The sequence below is a fragment of the Orycteropus afer genome, unplaced genomic scaffold, assembly GCF_000298275.1.
Source record: "Orycteropus afer afer isolate SDZICR_OR568_19922 unplaced genomic scaffold, OryAfe1.0 scaffold00085, whole genome shotgun sequence".
Taxonomy (NCBI): Eukaryota; Metazoa; Chordata; class Mammalia; order Tubulidentata; family Orycteropodidae; genus Orycteropus; species Orycteropus afer.
The window spans coordinates 10,403,276-10,420,342 of NW_006921672.1; the positions used below are offsets into that span (position 1 = coordinate 10,403,276).

General features: G+C 54.9%; 2 protein-coding genes across 2 annotated transcripts in view; one reads left to right on the top strand and one right to left on the bottom strand.

Moving 5' to 3' along the window:
- Positions 1 to 7,266: 7,266 nt before the first annotated feature.
- Positions 7,267 to 13,299, bottom strand: P3H4 (prolyl 3-hydroxylase family member 4 (inactive)). The gene is made up of 8 exons (XM_042781116.1): positions 12,826 to 13,299; positions 12,489 to 12,641; positions 12,202 to 12,373; positions 11,357 to 11,485; positions 10,370 to 10,515; positions 9,643 to 9,726; positions 8,160 to 8,304; positions 7,267 to 7,334 (listed from the first exon to the last, which is right to left on the bottom strand). The coding sequence occupies exons 1-8, from the start codon at positions 13,297 to 13,299 to the stop codon at positions 7,267 to 7,269; spliced, it is 1,371 nt and encodes a 456-aa protein (XP_042637050.1).
- Positions 13,300 to 14,440: 1,141 nt separating this feature from the next.
- FKBP10 (FKBP prolyl isomerase 10) overlaps positions 14,441 to 17,067 on the top strand; it is a 15,712-nt gene continuing 13,085 nt past the window's right edge. Inside the window, exon 1 of the mRNA XM_007942130.2 lies at positions 14,441 to 14,685. Coding sequence (XP_007940321.1) covers positions 14,441 to 14,685 — 245 coding nt within the window. The remainder of the gene's footprint in view (positions 14,686 to 17,067) is intronic.

The window sequence follows — 17,067 nt, forward strand, 5'->3', positions numbered from 1 at the left end:
GGGAAGGGGGTCACTGTGACCACAGGGTCCTCACGACTGAGTGAAGTGAGGAAAGGCCACATGTTATATCCAGTGCCCTGCTCCAAGCCTTTAAAGGCAGGGATTTTTCGTTTTGACAGGTCTCTAAGAAAGGCAGTTCCCCATCCTTCCTTAGTCATTGCCCTAGTCTCTTTAGTCTAACAGCCAGAAGTTCCTTCTGATGTCTAGCCTAATTCATATTCCTGTGGTGTAAACTCATTTCTCTTGCCCAGAGTTCAGTGGACCACCAAGAACACATGGTTGACTCAAACTTTCAGCTTTCTGGAACCTCAGAGTAAAGAATGAAGAGGCACCAAGGTGGCCCATCCCAAGCTGCTAGAGAGACACAAGTAACTGGCAAGAGGGGTCCAAGGAGGAGCTGTTGGGAGGGAGCGGAACTGGTGGGGGAGGTGTGCAAAGTCCAACAGCCAATGCGCAGACAGCCAGGCTGCCCCTCCTCGCTTATCTCATTTCCCCTCATCCTCCTGGAGGCCTCTGGGCCATATAAGGAGGTAGAAGAGTCTCTGTTCTCTGTTCAAACACAGCCTTTTCCCTGCAGGGCCCCTTCCCCTGAGAGAGGCAGATATTAAGATCTGCACAATCCACACACACACACACAGTCGTCCACACTCACACCTCAGTGACTCACTCAGATATACAAACCTAGACAGGTCACTGTCCTTCCCCACCACACTCACACACACACACACACACAAACACACTCCCTTCTCCCTTCCTCTGCAAGCCCAAGGCGGCCTAAGGGGTGGCATCTCTATAAAGGGGGGCCGGGGGGAATAGGTGGGATGTCAAACTTTAGGCTGATCTTGCACCAATGGCAGTGTAGTGCCTAAGGCATGTGACTGCTAACCAGAAGGCTGGTGGTTCAAACCCACCAGCCACTCCTCGGGAGGAAGGTTGGGCAATCTACTTCCATAGTGATACCGCCTCAGAAACCCAGGGAGAAACACCTATGAGTAGGAAGGTTGGGCAATCTACTTCCATAGTGATACCGCCTCAGAAACCCAGGGAGAAACGACTATGAGTAGGAAGGTTGGGCAATCTACTTCCATAGTGATACTGCCTCAGAAACCCAGGGAGAAATGACTATGAGTCGTTTCCGACTCGACGGCATTGAGTTTGGTTTGAGTTTGGTTTAGTCCCAATGGCTGGGGAGTCGACTCCCACTCTTAGGCCAACTCATGGCTAGCCCCTAGGCTGATTTTTCAGAGGTCGATCATCAGAGCTTTCTTCATCTGGATGAACTAGGACTGCCAGCCTCTCAGCAGTGGAGTGCGTTCAGCGTCTGTGTCACTGTCACCCAGGGACTCCTCAGGCTGATAATGGTACCTTTTAATCAGGTCGGCTTTTCAGCACAAGAGGAGAGCAGACAACTGGAAGTACTTCCTGAGCAGCGACCTAGAATCAAAGGCAACGCCAAAAGCTGGAGCATCTCTGAGCCCAGAGGCAGAGCCTGGGGAAGAGGGCTCCTGTCCTGGTCCTGCCTTCAGTACCCCCACGCTGGCCCTCCTGAGGTTGCACCCCTCCACACAGGGCAAAGGGACAAGTCTCCCCTTCTAGACCACACTCAGGTACCCGAAATGCTTGCCCAGCACTGACTCGGCTTCCAGGGCCTCTAGGCCTCATATTCTGGCCTTTCCTCTGAGAACAGCAGCATCCCAGCTGGTGTGTACACACTTAAGCCAGAGAGGTGACAGGGTGGCAGTTATTCTGGGGAGGGAGAGTTGAACAGAACATGGACATGTGAGCAGTTCTTCTTACATCCATTATGTGTGTTAGGGGCCCTTCCTGGTGCAGAGCCAAGGATGGGAATGGAAGGGGAGGCGGCCCTGAGGCTGAGGGGCTGGGACCAGGCAGCAGTTCCCCTAGGGACTACCACATTCTTAGAAGGTGTGTGAGAATTCTAAATTCCACCTGATTTTTGAGGTCTTTGTGGGGGTATATTCAACAAGATAAATCCTGTTTCTTTGCTTGATTTATAACTTAACTGTTTAGACCTATGGTGTGTGGGCCTCCACCTGCCCTCTTGCCCTGACTACAGGTATTAGAGGTGGCCTTATTCAGGGCAACCTCTTCAGGGCCAAAGGAGAGGCTAGAACTGCAGAAGTACCCTAGGGCTCCAGAACTCTTCTGGCTGGAGTGGGTCTAAACATTGTCTGGACCTGGGAACAGTAAAAGGCCCTAGAGAAGTGGGGGGTTCCTGCCCTTTCTGCTGCCCTTTGTCAGGGGAGGTTTCTCAGTCCAGAGCCTGCCCACTCCTGGTTCTGTGGGTGTGTGCCCAGTTGGCCAGCCCCTGAGGGAGGGTCCTTAATTACAGTGGTAGCTCCAGCAACACCTCCCTGCAAGGAGTGTGGGTGGGGATGGAATGTCAAAGGGAAACAGGGAGAGAAGGAAACAGAGATAGGATAGACAGAAATAGCACAGCCAGGGGCCAGGGGCTGGAGGAGAGGCTGGAGGAGGATCAGGACCTCTGCAGAGAATGTCTGTCCTACTTACCCACCCCAGGTTCCCCCAGGACTTCAGGAACCCAACCGGGCTGGCTGCAAGCACGGGGTTAGAGTCTGGGGGTGGGTCTCCCTGGCTCTTTGAGGGGGTGTGAGGAGGAGGGGGCAAGACTTCACCACCTGAGTCATTCATCTCCTTTCCTACTCTGCCAGGGCGCCTCCAAACACTGGCTGACGCAGCTGGGGCCCCACCCCACCCTGCTAGCCTGCTGCCCCTCCCTCCCCCAACAAGCCCAGAGACTTGCCTGCCCTGACAGGAGCTGTTCCTGCTCCCACCATGGTGCCACCCCTCCCCCACCACACACGCACAGAGGCACAACATGGGCAGGAATTTCTCCTCCACCTGTGGAGAATCCTTGGGAAGAAGAAATAGTCTAATCAGACATCTTGTATAAGTGGGGAAACTGAGGCCAGAGCCAGGAGAGTGGCTTCCCTAAGGTCACACAGCACATTCCTGCAGGGCTGGGACTTGGGCCTTTGTTTCAGGTCCACCAGTCCACTCTTCCCACCTCTTTTAAGTCACTTTCCACACTAACAAAAGCAGGGTGCAGTGGAGAAAGAGGGGAGGCCGATTTTGTGGCAAGTAAGCTTGAGGGGTGACTTCTGGACAAACTTGGGGTTAGAGAGGCAGGGACCTGGAGGGTGGGGGGCAAGATCCAATTGGGGGGGCAGTAAGTCAGGCCTCACTTCCTCGAAGCCAGCTAATGGCGCCACCCAGAACCACAGTAATAGATTATGCAAAGAGACCCCTGCCCTGACCTCCCTGTCTTCCTCCCTGGACTCAGGGACCAGGACTCAGAGGGCCCCCTGGCCTGGTACATTAGTCCCCTCTTCCTCAGCCCCATCCCACGGCCACCAGGGAACTGAGGGTTGAGATCCCTGAATATTTCATCAGCACTTCAGCCTCTAGTTGCAGAAGCTGCCAACTTACAGCTCATGGATAATTTATGGCCCCAGCAGAGAACCTGGAACTAGTGAGGCGGAGGGGCTGGGCGGGTGGGGGAAGGGGACGCATGGACTGGGCTGTTGATAAAGGGTGTTGGAGAGGAGCCTGCTGGATCCAAAGTTTGGATGAGTTGGGAGGAAGCTCCAACACCAGAGACATTTCCATGTTCAAGTACCAATGTATTTATTTATTTATTTATAATTGCTATCAGAAATAATTATGCTAAAGGTGAAAGTCATTTGACAAGCATTTTCTGACTTCAGTCCTATCACTGTGTCCCTGTGTGTATGTATAATCTGATTTGGAGATAACCTGAAAATATTTAAATGGGAGATGATTTACGGCTGAAAGGCCCCCAGGGCTGAAAGGCCCCTGCTCTCCACACTTGCTGAGCCAGCAGAGAGAGGCAAGAGTCTCTATTTAGAGTGGCTAAGCCCCACCCTTGCCCCTTCCCAGCCGCCTCCTTCAGGAAGGCCACAAGGATTTAGTCAGGTGGTTAAGGGAAAAGGAAGGAATCCCTTGTTCATCCCTTACTTTCCTCCAGGAACACAAACCACACTCTTCTAAAAGGAAAGACAGAAAAGGTAACCCCAGGTGGAAAATGTCAAGTGTGGGTGACAACCCTTAGTGAGCTCTACTGAGTCAAAGGAACAAGTATTTGTGTGTGGGGAGGATGGGTACCCTCCCCCTTACCTCAGTATCCCCACCTGCATCATGGTATGAGAGACACTCCCACCCCAAGGGCTGTTTAGGGACAGAAGAGCAGCTATCTGGGCACCCTGGCGCCAGCTGGGACCCAGGCAGGAGGTGATTATGGGGTGATGTGTTCACAGGTCGGGCCTGAGGTTCAGGCTCAGGCTGGGTCGGGTGGGCCGCCCAGGCCCCCAGCACACTCTGATCTAATCCCTGTGCCATCTTGGAGCTTGATCGTGGGAAGGAAGCAGGGCAGGGCTGTGTCAGGAACTCAGAGTGAGCCCTGGCCCTAGGGGAGCAACCCAGCCTCTCTAGGCCTCAGTTTCCCCATCCATGAAATTGGGGCCATCTGCCAGGCCTGTCCTTGGAGAGAAGTTGGAAGGACAGGCCTGGATGAAGCCCTCAGAGTGGGGAAGCTGTGGGGGCTTAAGCCCTGGGGCTGCTTGAACCTCCCCAGTCAGGCTGGGCTATTGGCCTCTGCCAGCTGGACACATCTTTCTAACACGGGCAAGGGACTAACTACTCTGTCCCCAGGGGAGACTCTAGTCTCTCAGAAACAGGGAGCACCAGGGAAAGACTTCAACTGTTTCTGAAACCTAAGGAAGGAATTTCTTCCTATGGAATTTATTGAGCGCCTGTGGGACTTCCCCGTCTCCTGCCCCCACCTCTCAGGATTCAGGGAGGAGCTGGACTAAGTGACCCCAGCAAGTCTGTCTCAGACTTCCTAACATCCGGCCCAATCCAAAGGAGCTAACAATGTGGGGAGGGGAGGGTGGGGGCTCTGGCATCAGACCTGAGAGGGTGCATGCCTGCCCACTCCCCTCCTTCCCTCCCTCTCTTCCTTCCTTGTCAGCTCCTTGCTTCCCTCAGTGGGCTGTGGCACTGAGGACTTCGTCCATACCCCAGTCCCCACCTTCCTCTCCCAGTCTCCAGCTGACAGCCTAAGGGGACAAGGCCAACAGCAGAGACCAGGGCATTCTATCCCTTCTGTGAGCAATAGCAAATTGGGGAGAATAGGTTCAAACCCAGGTTAGCCACCTTGAGGAATCTTGGACGCATTCCTTCTCATTCCCAGACTCACTTGTAACAAGGGCATGGATAACCTAGTTTTTCACATTAGAAATAATTTGTCCAGTGCCTGGCACATAGTCAGTACTCCATCCATTGCAGTAGTTATGCTTTCCCTAGGGTGGGATCTTTCTGGGCCCAGGACACTGCTGTGAAATCACTCCGAGTCTGGCCCTATGGTATGAAGTTTATTCCCAGTGGCCTTCTGGCCACGCCTAAGCTGCCCATTCTGCAGATGCTGGAGCTGTTGAGGTGCTGGGCAGGGCAGGGAGGTGGGCCAGGTGAGACAGAGATGAGGGCGGTGAGGGTGGCTGGGCTGGGAGGGGCTGAAAGACCGAGCTGGAGGGCCCACGCCAGGACTCAGGTCTCACCGGTTTAGGGAGCTGGCTGGGTAGTGGGGAGACGCTGGCATCAGAGAGAGGTGGGAGAGGCTGGCAGCTCCTTGGGAAAGAGGAGCTGAGTAAGGTACACCTGACTAGGCGGGGCCAGCTCAAAGCCTGGATGAGGACAAGGTGCCTGGAGAGGGGCTGGCTTTCTGTTCCCAGGGGATATCTCCCTCCCTCTTTCACACACAGACAACACACTCAGACACACACATCAAAACACTCACTTCAACTACAACCCCTGTGTTCTCCCTATCCCTTGTACCTTACGCTTATCTAACATAACCTCATACATTACTCATTAGAACAGTTCTTGTTTACTGCTTGTCTTCCCTCCAGAATACAAGCCCCACTATTGTATGCTCAGTACCTACACCGTGCCTGGCACATAGTAGGTGTTCATAATTACATGCTCAATGAGTGAATCCTATAGAAACTCACTCATGACATGCAGACCCGTGTGCAGAGGCATGCTCAGGCATCCATGAGGCTGCCACAGACACATGCACACAGGCACATGTTCACAGCCAGACTCACACACACACACTTTCAGACCCACGCCCAGCCATCCAGATTCCAAAGTTCGTGCTCACACCAGGCACCCGTCCGCACAGACACGCTTGGGCACATCCCTGCTCCCCACCCTCTGAAGTGCCAGCCCAGAAACAGAGGGGGAGGGCCTCACAGAAGCGACAACACAGCAGCTTAAAAGACCAGGGTGGGGCAGGGCCCCCTTGGCCTGGCCACTCAGGCACCTGGGAGCTGCTGGGAGACGCTCCCAGACTGTCAAGTTTCCTGGTGATCCGCCTCTGGGAGGGAGGAGGGAGTGAGGTCACCAGCAACCCCAGCCTTGACCCAGCCCCTCTCCAGACTCAGACTCTGGCCTCCCTAGAGCTCATCTCCACCAAAGGCCCAGAGAAGGCGCTCAGGGCAGGGCAGGGAGTCCTGGGCATAGAGGTGGGTGGGGCCCAGGCCAGGTCACCTGGCACATCATGGGGTGGGTTAAGGGTGTGGATGGTGAGAACTCAGCATACTGGCTTCGATGTCACCCTCCAGTGCAAAGATGCTTCAGCCGCCTGGGAGAAATGGGGCAGAACTATCACCGTAGGTCCAGAGAAGCCCCTTCTGCCCCTACCTCACTCCTGATATAGTCAGGTCCTGGAGAAAGGGGGTGCCGGTCAGTCAGGTTGCTGGCTGGTATCCACTGGGCACCACCCTCAGCCACACTTCTCTGGACTCTGCCCCACCAGAGCTGATGCAAGATTGGGCAGGAAGGGTCTGGCCACTCCCACTGCTCCCTAAGAGGTCTCAAGTAATTAAACCCTCTCCCTAAGATTCCTGTAGCTACTGGGGCAGGCTCCAGCCCCAGTTCTGAATGGGAGAATGGAAAGAAGGCACCCAAGGCTCTGTCTGGCCCTTCAGAATCTGGGCCAGCTACAGCAGCCCCAGAAGTCAGTGCTCTGGGCCCCCTCCCCACGTTCTGGTGGAGGGGCAGTAATGCTGACTAGGAAAATCCATTACATCTCACCACAGAATTCTGAAACCGCCATCCCCTTGGACTCACAAGGGAACTGGGTCCTTACGCCCCCTGGTGGGGATCTGCCATCCTGCACCACTTGCCCCCGTGCTCACACACTCACACAAACATCCGGTCCACAGAGGACCACGGGAGCCGCTGCACTGTGCCCTCCCCACACCAGCATTCTACAGGTAAGAAAAGATGGGTACAGAGGGAGAGAAGAACATGCAGTTCCACAACTCAGCCCGGGTGTTAGACTCCAGGTGCCGCAATTCATTCAACAACAAACGTTTATTGAGCACCTCTGCCAGTGCACCACGAACAGGTGGACGCCCGGCCCAGTGCTCTTCCACAACCCCAGAAACCCTCTGCTGTCTCTGCCATTTGGGTTGAGATGTCAACCAGGAGCTGGAAACTTCTCCAGGAGACTGTCCAGGTGGGGCAAGCAGGAGGTAGATGGCCCCCATTACCCACTGCTGGCCTGCAGGACCACCACCATCCTGTAGTCCAGAGAGGAGGCAGGGCAGGACCTGGGGAGGCCGCACTCAAAGATGGGATGGGATGGGGGCTGGTCAGCTGTGTCCACTTAAGTTTTTAAATAAATAGTTCCTGCTGCTGCCCAGGTTGAGGGAGAGGTGGCACCATTGCACCCAGGCTTCCTAAGCTCTTGAGAGGTACGGGACAGCTGCCATCTCATGCTGGTTCAGGCTCCAGCTCTGAAAAGGAGAGAGCACTGGAATTAAGTCCCCTGCCCACACCCAGCAGGTATCAGGGTGCTGTCTGGGATAGCGGGGAGAACGTGAGGCAGGCAGGCTCCAGAAACAGGACCATGCTCAGCCCAGCTCCAGGAAGGAGGACAGTGGTTGCTCACTGTTTGGAAGCCCCAGAAGAACACACACACACACACACACACAGACACAGCATTGACTCTTAGGTGAGTGGATCCACCTGTCCCAGCCTCCACCCTTGACCACATACTCACACCCTCCAGCAGGATACAAGTCACCTACCAGCCTCAGCCTCGTCACCCTTGGCATCTGGCTCCTGCCACCAGTCAGCATAGATACCCTCCTCGTAGTCACCCTCTCCCTCAAACTCAGTGTCAGTTGGAGGGTCTTCAGGCTTCATGGGTGATTCTGCCTCCTCTAGCTCCATCTAGAGCAGCCCCAGATTGGAAGAAACCAGGTTACAGCATCCCCAAAGCTCCTCCCTCCCCAGTGTCAAGACCTAACACGGGAATGACTGGAGAGTTTTTCCCAACTGCTCCTTATCCCAAAGCAACCCCTCCCTGAACCGATGCATGGGGCCCACCAGCAGAGACTCAGTGTTAGCAGATGCAGTGTCTTCCCCACAGTGCCCCTGCCTTTTAAGTATAAATACCTTGGAAAGAAGAATGCTATTCTGTGCACACCATTGTTCCTGCTGGTTTCCATGCTCCCCTGTACCTGCGTACCTCTTATACCCCCTCAAAGCCAAGAGTCAGCTCCAGGATGGAGGCCCCCATTGAGGACCCCAGTTGGGCCTGGGGCCCCACACTCACCCCTGTTTGATTTTCTTCCTCTCCCACTAGACCATGAGCTGTTTGGGAAAGGAACTGTGCCTTTCATCAACTTACCCCAGCCCTAAGCACAGTGTCTGGCAATCAACAAGCACCAAATAATAGTAATCAAAATGGCTACCATTCACTGAGCACCTACTGTGCACTGGCTGTATGCAAGATGCTTTACATACTTGATCTAATTTAATTTTCATCACAGCAACTGGGTGAGATGGACATTTTGACGAAGGAAGAGACAGAAGTTCGGAGAAGTTCTTGAAGACTTGCCTGGAGGCCACACAACTGCTAAGTGGTGCAGCCGGGTCTGGCTAGGACCAGAGGCTGAGAGCTACAGTTATGGACCTGGCCCCCATGTTTGATGAGAAGGCTATGGATGGATGGTCTCAGGAGGAGGGAATGAATTAATAACCACTGAGCAAGAGCCCTCAGAGAAATCTGGGCTCTCAAACCCTCATCCATCCATTCATCCATTCACTTATTTATCCACACTCAGTTTCTAAGCACAAGCTCTGTGCCAGATGCTGTGGGAGAGCTGGGAATAAACAGGTCTCCATCCTGTCCTGGAGTCTGATCCCCCAGGAGACTGGTGGAAAAGGGGGCTAAGGTTGAGATGCAAGTAACTACAAGTCTGGGCCACAGGTGATCAGGAAGACTTGGAGGTCAGAGTTGGCTCTCCCATAGGAGAGAGCCAAGGCATGAAGCAAGGGCTTCCTGGGGGAGCTGCCAGGACTCAGACATGTGGAGAAGAGGGAGGGGAGGCATGAGAACACTGAGCCAGGACAGAAGGGATGATCTAAGTAAGGGACAGGCAACCCTCTTGTGCTTCACAACAACTGACCACCGAGGGTGGGGCTGACCTTTTGCACAGAGGCCCAGGGCAAAGGCCCAAGGCATCCTTCACCATGGCCTAGGCCTGGAGGACAGCGGCCACTCACCTCATCATCTGACTGCAAGTACATGTGCGCAAACTCCAGCAGCTCCTGCAGCTCAGCAGTCTGGTTGTGGTAGAGCATGGCCTCCTGGGAAAAGCAGGGGTGGAGAGGGTGAGCCAGACTCTGCTGCCAGTGCAGGGTGGGAGGATGGTAGGGACAGCCAGGTCCCCTAGAATCTACATCCCCTTTCCCTTTTCCAGCTCAAGGAGCAGGGAACCGGTTTCAGCTCACATGATAATCAAAACATTGTAGCAGTTTAGAGTGCTTGGTTGAGGATTCCAAGAGTTCAGTGAGCAAGAGTGCCTCAATCAATTAGTGATGTCTGCCACTGACAAGGAAAGTGGATATGGCACCATGTGCACCTTATTTGCCAGCCTTGTCCTAGACTCCAAGGGGCCCAACTAGGGTTCCCCTGGGGAAGAAGTACAAAGGCCAGAGGTGAAAATGATGAAGGTGGGGAGGGTGGTGGTAAGAATGGACATCTATTGGGTACTTCCCACAACCTGGGCTCTGAGCTGGTAAGGTAGTACAAACCACACTTTGCAGATGAGATAACAGATTCAGAGAGGGTCAATGACATTCCCAGGACCACAGAGCTGGTAGCGATGGGATCTGAACCAAAACCCATACTCTTTCCCCTTCCCACCCAGCCTCCCAAGGAGGCAAGCTCTGGCCGAGCATTTTTATCAAGCCATATGCTCTCGGAAGTGCCTCAGAAGGCAGTGCCCACCTCCCGGGGCTGGAAGTCCTCCTCCTCCAGCCCCCAGCGAGCCCGGTGGAAGCGGTAATACACCAGGTTTTGCTGCATGACGCTGTCTTCAGGGTCGAAGAGCATGTAGCTCGCAGCACTGCGGGCAGCCTGGCGCACATCGTTCACTGCCGATGGGGAGGGATGGGGGTCACTTCTTCACATTCAGGGACAACCTCCCCAAGTCCACCCCAACCACCTCCCCATTTAGTCCAGTGCTCCTCAACCCACCTGATAACAAAAACACAAACTAACAAGTACTGGAGACTTGCCATATGCCAGGTAACTCATTTCAACCTCATTGTTAATATCATCCCTATTTCACAGAGAAGAAACCTGAGGCCCGGAGAGGTTAGGTAACCTGCCCAAACTCACGCAAGTACAGAATGATGGCACTGGGGAATCAGAACCTGGCAGCCTGGCTCTCAACCCCTTTGCCACCTGACCCCATGAAGGGTCTCCCTGGCCCCTTTGTCCTCAGCTCCTTCACTCCAACTCCAGCCTCTGTCTGAATTTTGGCCTTTCCTTGGAGGTCATCCATCCCAGCCAGGATTTGCCTCCAGTAAGGAGATCCATAGTCTTGGCCGCAAGTCCTGGTGCTATTTTTTTATTAGCCATGTGACTTGGAGTCAGCCCCTTGCCCTCTATGAGCCTTATCTGAAAAATGGGTCCATTTTTCCTAATACCACCTGCACAGAGTTGTTGAAAGAATCAAGTGAGATAAAAACATGCGGCAGATGCTGTGCCCTCTAATTTTCTCCTGACGCTGCTCTCTGTCCCCACCCAGAAGCCTCTCACCTGCCCAAGGTCCCCAGGGTTCTTTTCCGATATCCCTCCATCCTCAACTTCTATCTCATTACCTTGGGTCCTCAATTCTGAGGGACAGCTCCCTGTAACCCTGTGAGGCTCCCGATACAGTCCTCTCCCTCACCCCTTCCTCCCCCGTCCAAGCCCACCCAGGAGGCTCACACTTATAGTAGGCAAACTGCAGGTAGTGGTACATGGTGGCCACGAACTTTTCCACGAAGTAGCCACCCACATTGGGGGTCAGGTTGGCCTCACAGTCCACCTTGCACTGCAGGGATTCTGCAAAGAGATCTGGGAGTGGGAGGCAGCAGTGAGGAGCTGATGTGCTTAACAACTCAACCCCACTGATGGAGATGACCTCACATCCCAACTTTGCCAACTGAGCCTCAGTCTCCTTGTCCAGAAAATGGGTTGTTTCGATGAAATGATACAATACGTAAAGTGCTTGATGTAAGTGACACTGAGGATGCTTACTGTGGGCTGGTCACATCTTCCAGGCTGACTTACCATCCCTAGTTCAACTGCACCAAAGTCAGAGGGACCAGGGTGGGGCCTCTGGGAGAGTGGCAGGGGGAGTTTAAGGCGGGACTGAAGCCAAACAGAAGTTGAGGACGGGTGCCCTTTGAAGGTTAGAGATCCTGAGATTGGATGCAGTTTCTGGCCACGCTAACAAACTGTAACCTGTATACTTACACCTGCCGTGCTGTTTCCCACCTCAGCACCTTCGCACTTGCATAGCCCTCTACCTGAAAGGCCTGCGAATCTACCATTCCTAGACCCTTCTGGAATGTCACCACCTGTCAGCGCTGATGCCTGCACCTTGGACACACCCAAACGTAGCCTCTACATCCAGTGTCAGGGTGGCTACACACCTGGGTCTATCAGCAGACTGAGGACTCTGGGAAGCCCACTGTGCTCCCCACTTGGTGTCTGATGGGGGCGCTCGGGCTGCATGGGTGGTATTGCCTCTAGAGGGCGCCACAATCAGGGGCCTGGGGGAGGAATACCTGCTATGGCTGGGTAGAAGTCCTTGAAGTCCACCTGCTCCTGGGCCCCCTCGCAGCCTGCCAGACACCGGGCAAAGACCGCTAGGTACTCAGCTAGGGCCCGCTCCATGTCCTCGGTGCTGCTGCGGAAATCCCCGCTGTTGTAGAGTTTCACGGCCCGGAGGAACACGGCCTGGGAGAAAGAGTGGCAGGCGGGGGTAAGGGACCTCAACTCCTCCCCTCTTCTGCACGCGAGGGTCAAGGAGGAGTGTCAGGACCAGCTCTTCTCCGATGCCTGTCCACCCCACCTCGTAGGGCTGAGCCTCCAGGTCCGTAAGGGGCTCCTCTGCAGCGTCCAGCAGCCCCCGGTAGTAGTTGAGATACTTGGCTGTTAGCTCGTGCTTAGGATTCCGCTGGAGGAAAGTATAAGCCGCTGACACCGCCTTCTCCAGCCGGTTAGCCTGGGGGGGGGGGACGGACCAGAGGATCAATAAGACCAGAGCCCGCAGCCCTGAACGCACAAGGTACTTCGTGCACCAGAGAAGAGCCACGCTTCTCCCGCCGGGTCTGAACGCCCGACGCCAGGCTGAGGCGCGCAGAGCGGCGGGGCCCGAGGGCGGAAGCCGGGACGAGCGGGAGGCCCACCTTGAACAGCGCGTAGTGCAGGTACTGGTAGGGCATGCGGTTCTGGAAATCGTGCAGTAGTTGCCGCGGCGGGTAGGGCATCTGGAAGGCGGGGAGTGTCCGCTTGCAGCGCCGCAGGCACGCAGCGCGCTCCAGGACCTGGCCGAAGAGCCACAGCTCGCGGGCCCACTCTTCGCCGCTCTCGCCGTCGGGGCCGGGCGCGGGGTGCGAGGCCCCGGGCTGTGCTGGGCGGCTGCAGTTGGCGTGACAGAAGGCCTCGCTGTCCCGCAGCAGCCGGTGCAGCCGCAGCGCCGCCTCCAGGTAGCGTGCGCTCTCACGCCAGCTCTCGCCCTCGTACTGCTCCAGCGCGTGCCCGTAGGCCGCGGCCAGCGGCATCAGGTCCTCCGGCGGGAAGCCCCGGAAGCTGTACTTCTCATACTGAGCCCTGACGCTGCCCAGGAGCAGCCACAGCAACCCGCACGCTGCCCACCCCATACCCTCTCCGCTCCGCTGGCTCTCAGACCGAGAGGGTGGCTGGCGGGACTTGAGGGCGCAGGGCAGCGCCGGCGCGCCTGCTGGGTCTTAGCGCCCGCACCAAAAGGAGGAGGCGGGGGAGTTGCCTGGGTTAGGTCACCATAGTGGCTGAGTGCTGCCCGCCCCCTCTTCTTGAGAGAGTCCCTAAGTAGGCCTGATTCTTTGCCCGGGCCTTGAGGATCTTTGACCCCATGACAAATGATAACTGAGTGGGTGGGTGGGTGGGTGGGGAGAACGTTTCACGCCAGAGATGGAGAGCCCAGAAAGCCCCTCCCTACACAAAGACAATCCTCCCACTTAAGAAATTGAGGGAGCTGCCACGTCCCCCTACTCAGACCACGCTGCGGGTGAAGGCCAGGGTCCTGGTATTCCCTCACAAGGGCCCTTCTGCACGCTCCCCACCCGCCGCCCTGACGAGATCACCCTGAGTGTTCCCGGGGCCCACTTTGGGGAGGCTCATACCTCGTTCACCCGCACACCCTCCACTCTCACTGCGGCTCAATCCCCAGGTCACAGAGTCCTCGTGGGCCAGCTTTTAAAGGGTGGACAAAGCCGCTCTTCCCTGGAGAAGCCTTCCACTGGAGGACTTGAGGGGTGGGGGAAGCACTGAGGTACCCCTTCAATTCTGGGGCCTCGCCGCCCACCTGGAAAGGCCTAGCTTTAGGGGTGACAGCCAGGAAGCAAGGAATGCCTAAGGCCGGCTTTAGGACCCGGGGGCTCCGAAATAAGACACTGAAAGTTTTTGGTTTTTTTTTTTTCTTTTTTCTGGAGTTAGCTCAGACTTCCCATCTTTCCCGAACATCCTTTCCCCGCCAGGCCCCAGGTCCCTCGGCACTGGGTGGGGGTGGCGGAGGGAGACCCCGAGTTCTTTGTGGTGTATTTCTGGGTCTCTAACACGCTCAGCCTTGCCCCCTTCTACTACCCCCTCCCCGCCGGCCAGCTCAGAGTTCCCAGCCCCCATTCCACGTGGACCAGCCGGGGCGGGGTGGGAGGGAGGACAGGAAGTGGGGGAGCTGGCTCTCGGAGGAGGAGGGGGGAAGGAGGTTGGCGGCGATAGCTCCCTCGCTCGTCCTCACTGCTGGCCATCCCAGCTCCAGGCACCATGTTCCCCGCAGGCCCCCCCAGCCACACCCTCCGCCAGCTCCCCCTGCTGCCGTTGCTGCTGCTGGTGGTGCAGGCCGTGGGGAGGGGGCTGGGCCTCGCCAGCCCGGCCGGGGGCCCCCTGGAAGATGTGGTCATCGAGAGGTACCACATCCCCAAGACCTGTCCCCGGGAGGTGCAGATGGGGGACTTTGTGCGGTACCACTACAACGGCACTTTCGAAGACGGCAAGAAGTTTGACTCAAGGTAATAATGTGGGCGCCCTTAGACTGGCCACTCTCCTTCCCTGAGCCCCAGGTCAGGCTCTCTTCGGTCCTGGGGTCCCCTGTTGCCCCTTTGAAGATCTGCATTCAGGTACTCACTCCGTGATCCCCTGACACCAGCACAGCACCCTCGGGGGCTCCCAGACACCCATCTCCCCAAAGACACCCCCCTGCCCCCAATTACAAACCTTCACCTCTCAAACGACCCCGCATCCCAGAGCACTTCTTGATAATCAAAGTGACTGCTCTGTTCACTTACCCATCGCTTTATTTAAGGCAGGAGGCGGGCAGGGCTCTCCTCTACAGTGTTGGGAGGAAGGGGATGGTGCCTGCTGCGTGAGAATTCTGGGGTGACCTCAGCCTGGGACCCCCTGCCTTCCACTACTCTGACTCCCTTTATGGATCCTGTCTGGTTTCAGTACTTTCACAATGGGAGAAGAGAGAGAACTTTGGCGGGATGGAGGCTCTCAGCAGCTGGTCAGGGCAAAGCAGAGAGGTACAACAAGACAGTAAGATGGATTTAGAGGGTGAGGCATAGCTGGGTGCAGGCGTCCATGATTGAACCTGTCACCCTGGGCTCTTTGGAGGGTTTTTATGTCTCCTTCTCTTGGTCCTGCGGACGGTCTGCCCTCCCTCACTCCTCCCTCTCTTTCTCCCTCCATCTTAGCTCTACCAGGTCAGTGCCGCCCATCTTGCTAACCTTGGGGTTTGATAGACAGACCTCTGGCCGCACCAGGCCTCTAGTTCCCTCCCGGCAAGTCCTCTTTAGTTGGTGTGGGCAGGACAGAGCTGTACACTCACCTCAGGGCAACTGTGGGTGCTTGTTACACACACAGACCCCATGTCACACCCCAAGCAATCAGTACCTCTTAGACCCTCCCTCACGGTATAGCTCATTAGTGAACGTGACTTTGGACACATGCAGCATATTGGGAAAGAACAGAAACTCTAAAGGCCAAGATCCTGGGTTCAAACCCACTCTGTGATTATGGACAAGTATGTTGCCCCTTTAAACTTCACTTTCCTCATCTGGAAAATGGAGATAAAAACAGTGTCTACCGCCTAAGGCTTACACAAGATGATGACTGTAATTGCATCAAACTGAAAACCACCCAAATACCCATTGACAGTTGAATAGATAAATAAAGAATGGTCTATTCACACAATGGAATTCTATACAGCAATGAGAAGGACAACTTAAATGAATCCCACAAACATAGTATTAGTTAAAGAAGCCAGAAGGCAAAGAGCATATACTGCATGATTTGGAAACAGGCAAAACTAAGCTATAGTGATAGAGGCAGGAAAATGGTTGCCCTTGGTAGGAGGTAGTGGGTAGAAGAGGCTTCTGGGATGCTGGCAGTGTTCTTTTCGCCATGGTGGTTGCAATGGCTGTGTCTGGTTTGTGAAAATTCGGTGAGCTGTGTATGTACACTTTTTGTAGGCATATATGTATATTTATATATATGTCTATAAAGATGATGAATGAGAAAGTGAGGTTCAGACAGTGCCTGGCAGTCTGCAGTTTCGATACATATTAGCCTTGGGTGGAACCTGAAAAATTTTAACCTTTAGAAATTTGTGCAGTGCTCACTGCAGCCCTGTGAAGGAAGCAGGCCAGAGGTAAAACCAGCTCATTGGTAGAGGTACATGAGGTTTAGGCAGCAGCCAAGGATGCAGAGGTTAAGAGCTGCTAACTGAAAGGTTGGAGGTTTGAACCCACCAGCCTCTCTGTGGGAGAATGATGTGGCAGTCTACTTTTGTAAAGATGACAGCCTTGGAAACCATGGACAGTTCTACTCTGGCCTGTAGGGTCTCTATGACTCAGAAGCCAAGCCACTTGATGGCAGCAGGTTTGGTTTTTTGGTAGGTGGTGACTCAAAACAACCCCTCCTTGGGTTTCCGAGGCAGTATCACTGTGGAAATAGATTGCCCAACCTTCCTTCTGAGGAGTGGCTGGTGGGTTTTTGGGTTTGAACCACCAGCCTTCTGGTTAGCAGTTAAGTGCCTTAGGTACTACGCTACCAGAGCTCCTTTGGTAGGTGGTAGCTAGGGGTATATGTAGGCATAGTCCTTGACCTCTATGAATGAGACCAGTTGGGGGATGATCCTAGGGGAACTCTGGGAGCCTGGCTGGCCCAGGTTCTTGCAGTGTTGAGCTTGGAAGACTTTCTTCACGCATGACCCTCTTCGATAAAAATTAAAATCTTCCCACTCTTCCTTAAGTTCTGGAAAATTAAAAATGTAACTCATAATAAATAAAAGCTAGAGGCGGGGCAAGATGGCGGACTAGGCAGAAGGATTGCACAGACCCTCTTCAACAAAGAAAAGGGAAACCAATTAACACAGACACAGAAGATAATCT

What these genes read in the sequence shown, in the direction of transcription:
- P3H4 (XM_042781116.1), bottom strand. Translation starts at nt 13,299, where the DNA reads ATGGGGTGGGCAGCGTGCGGGTTGCTGTGGCTGCTCCTGGGCAGCGTC. An exon ending in TGCACTACGCGCTGTTCAAG is followed by an intron (nt 12,642 to 12,825) that starts GTGGGCCTCCCG and finishes CCCCCCCCCCAG; the next exon opens with GCTAACCGGCTGGAGAAGGC. An exon ending in GGGTGACGAGGCTGAGGCTG is followed by an intron (nt 7,335 to 8,159) that starts GTAGGTGACTTG and finishes TCTTACCTGTAG; the next exon opens with AATGCTGGTGTGGGGAGGGC.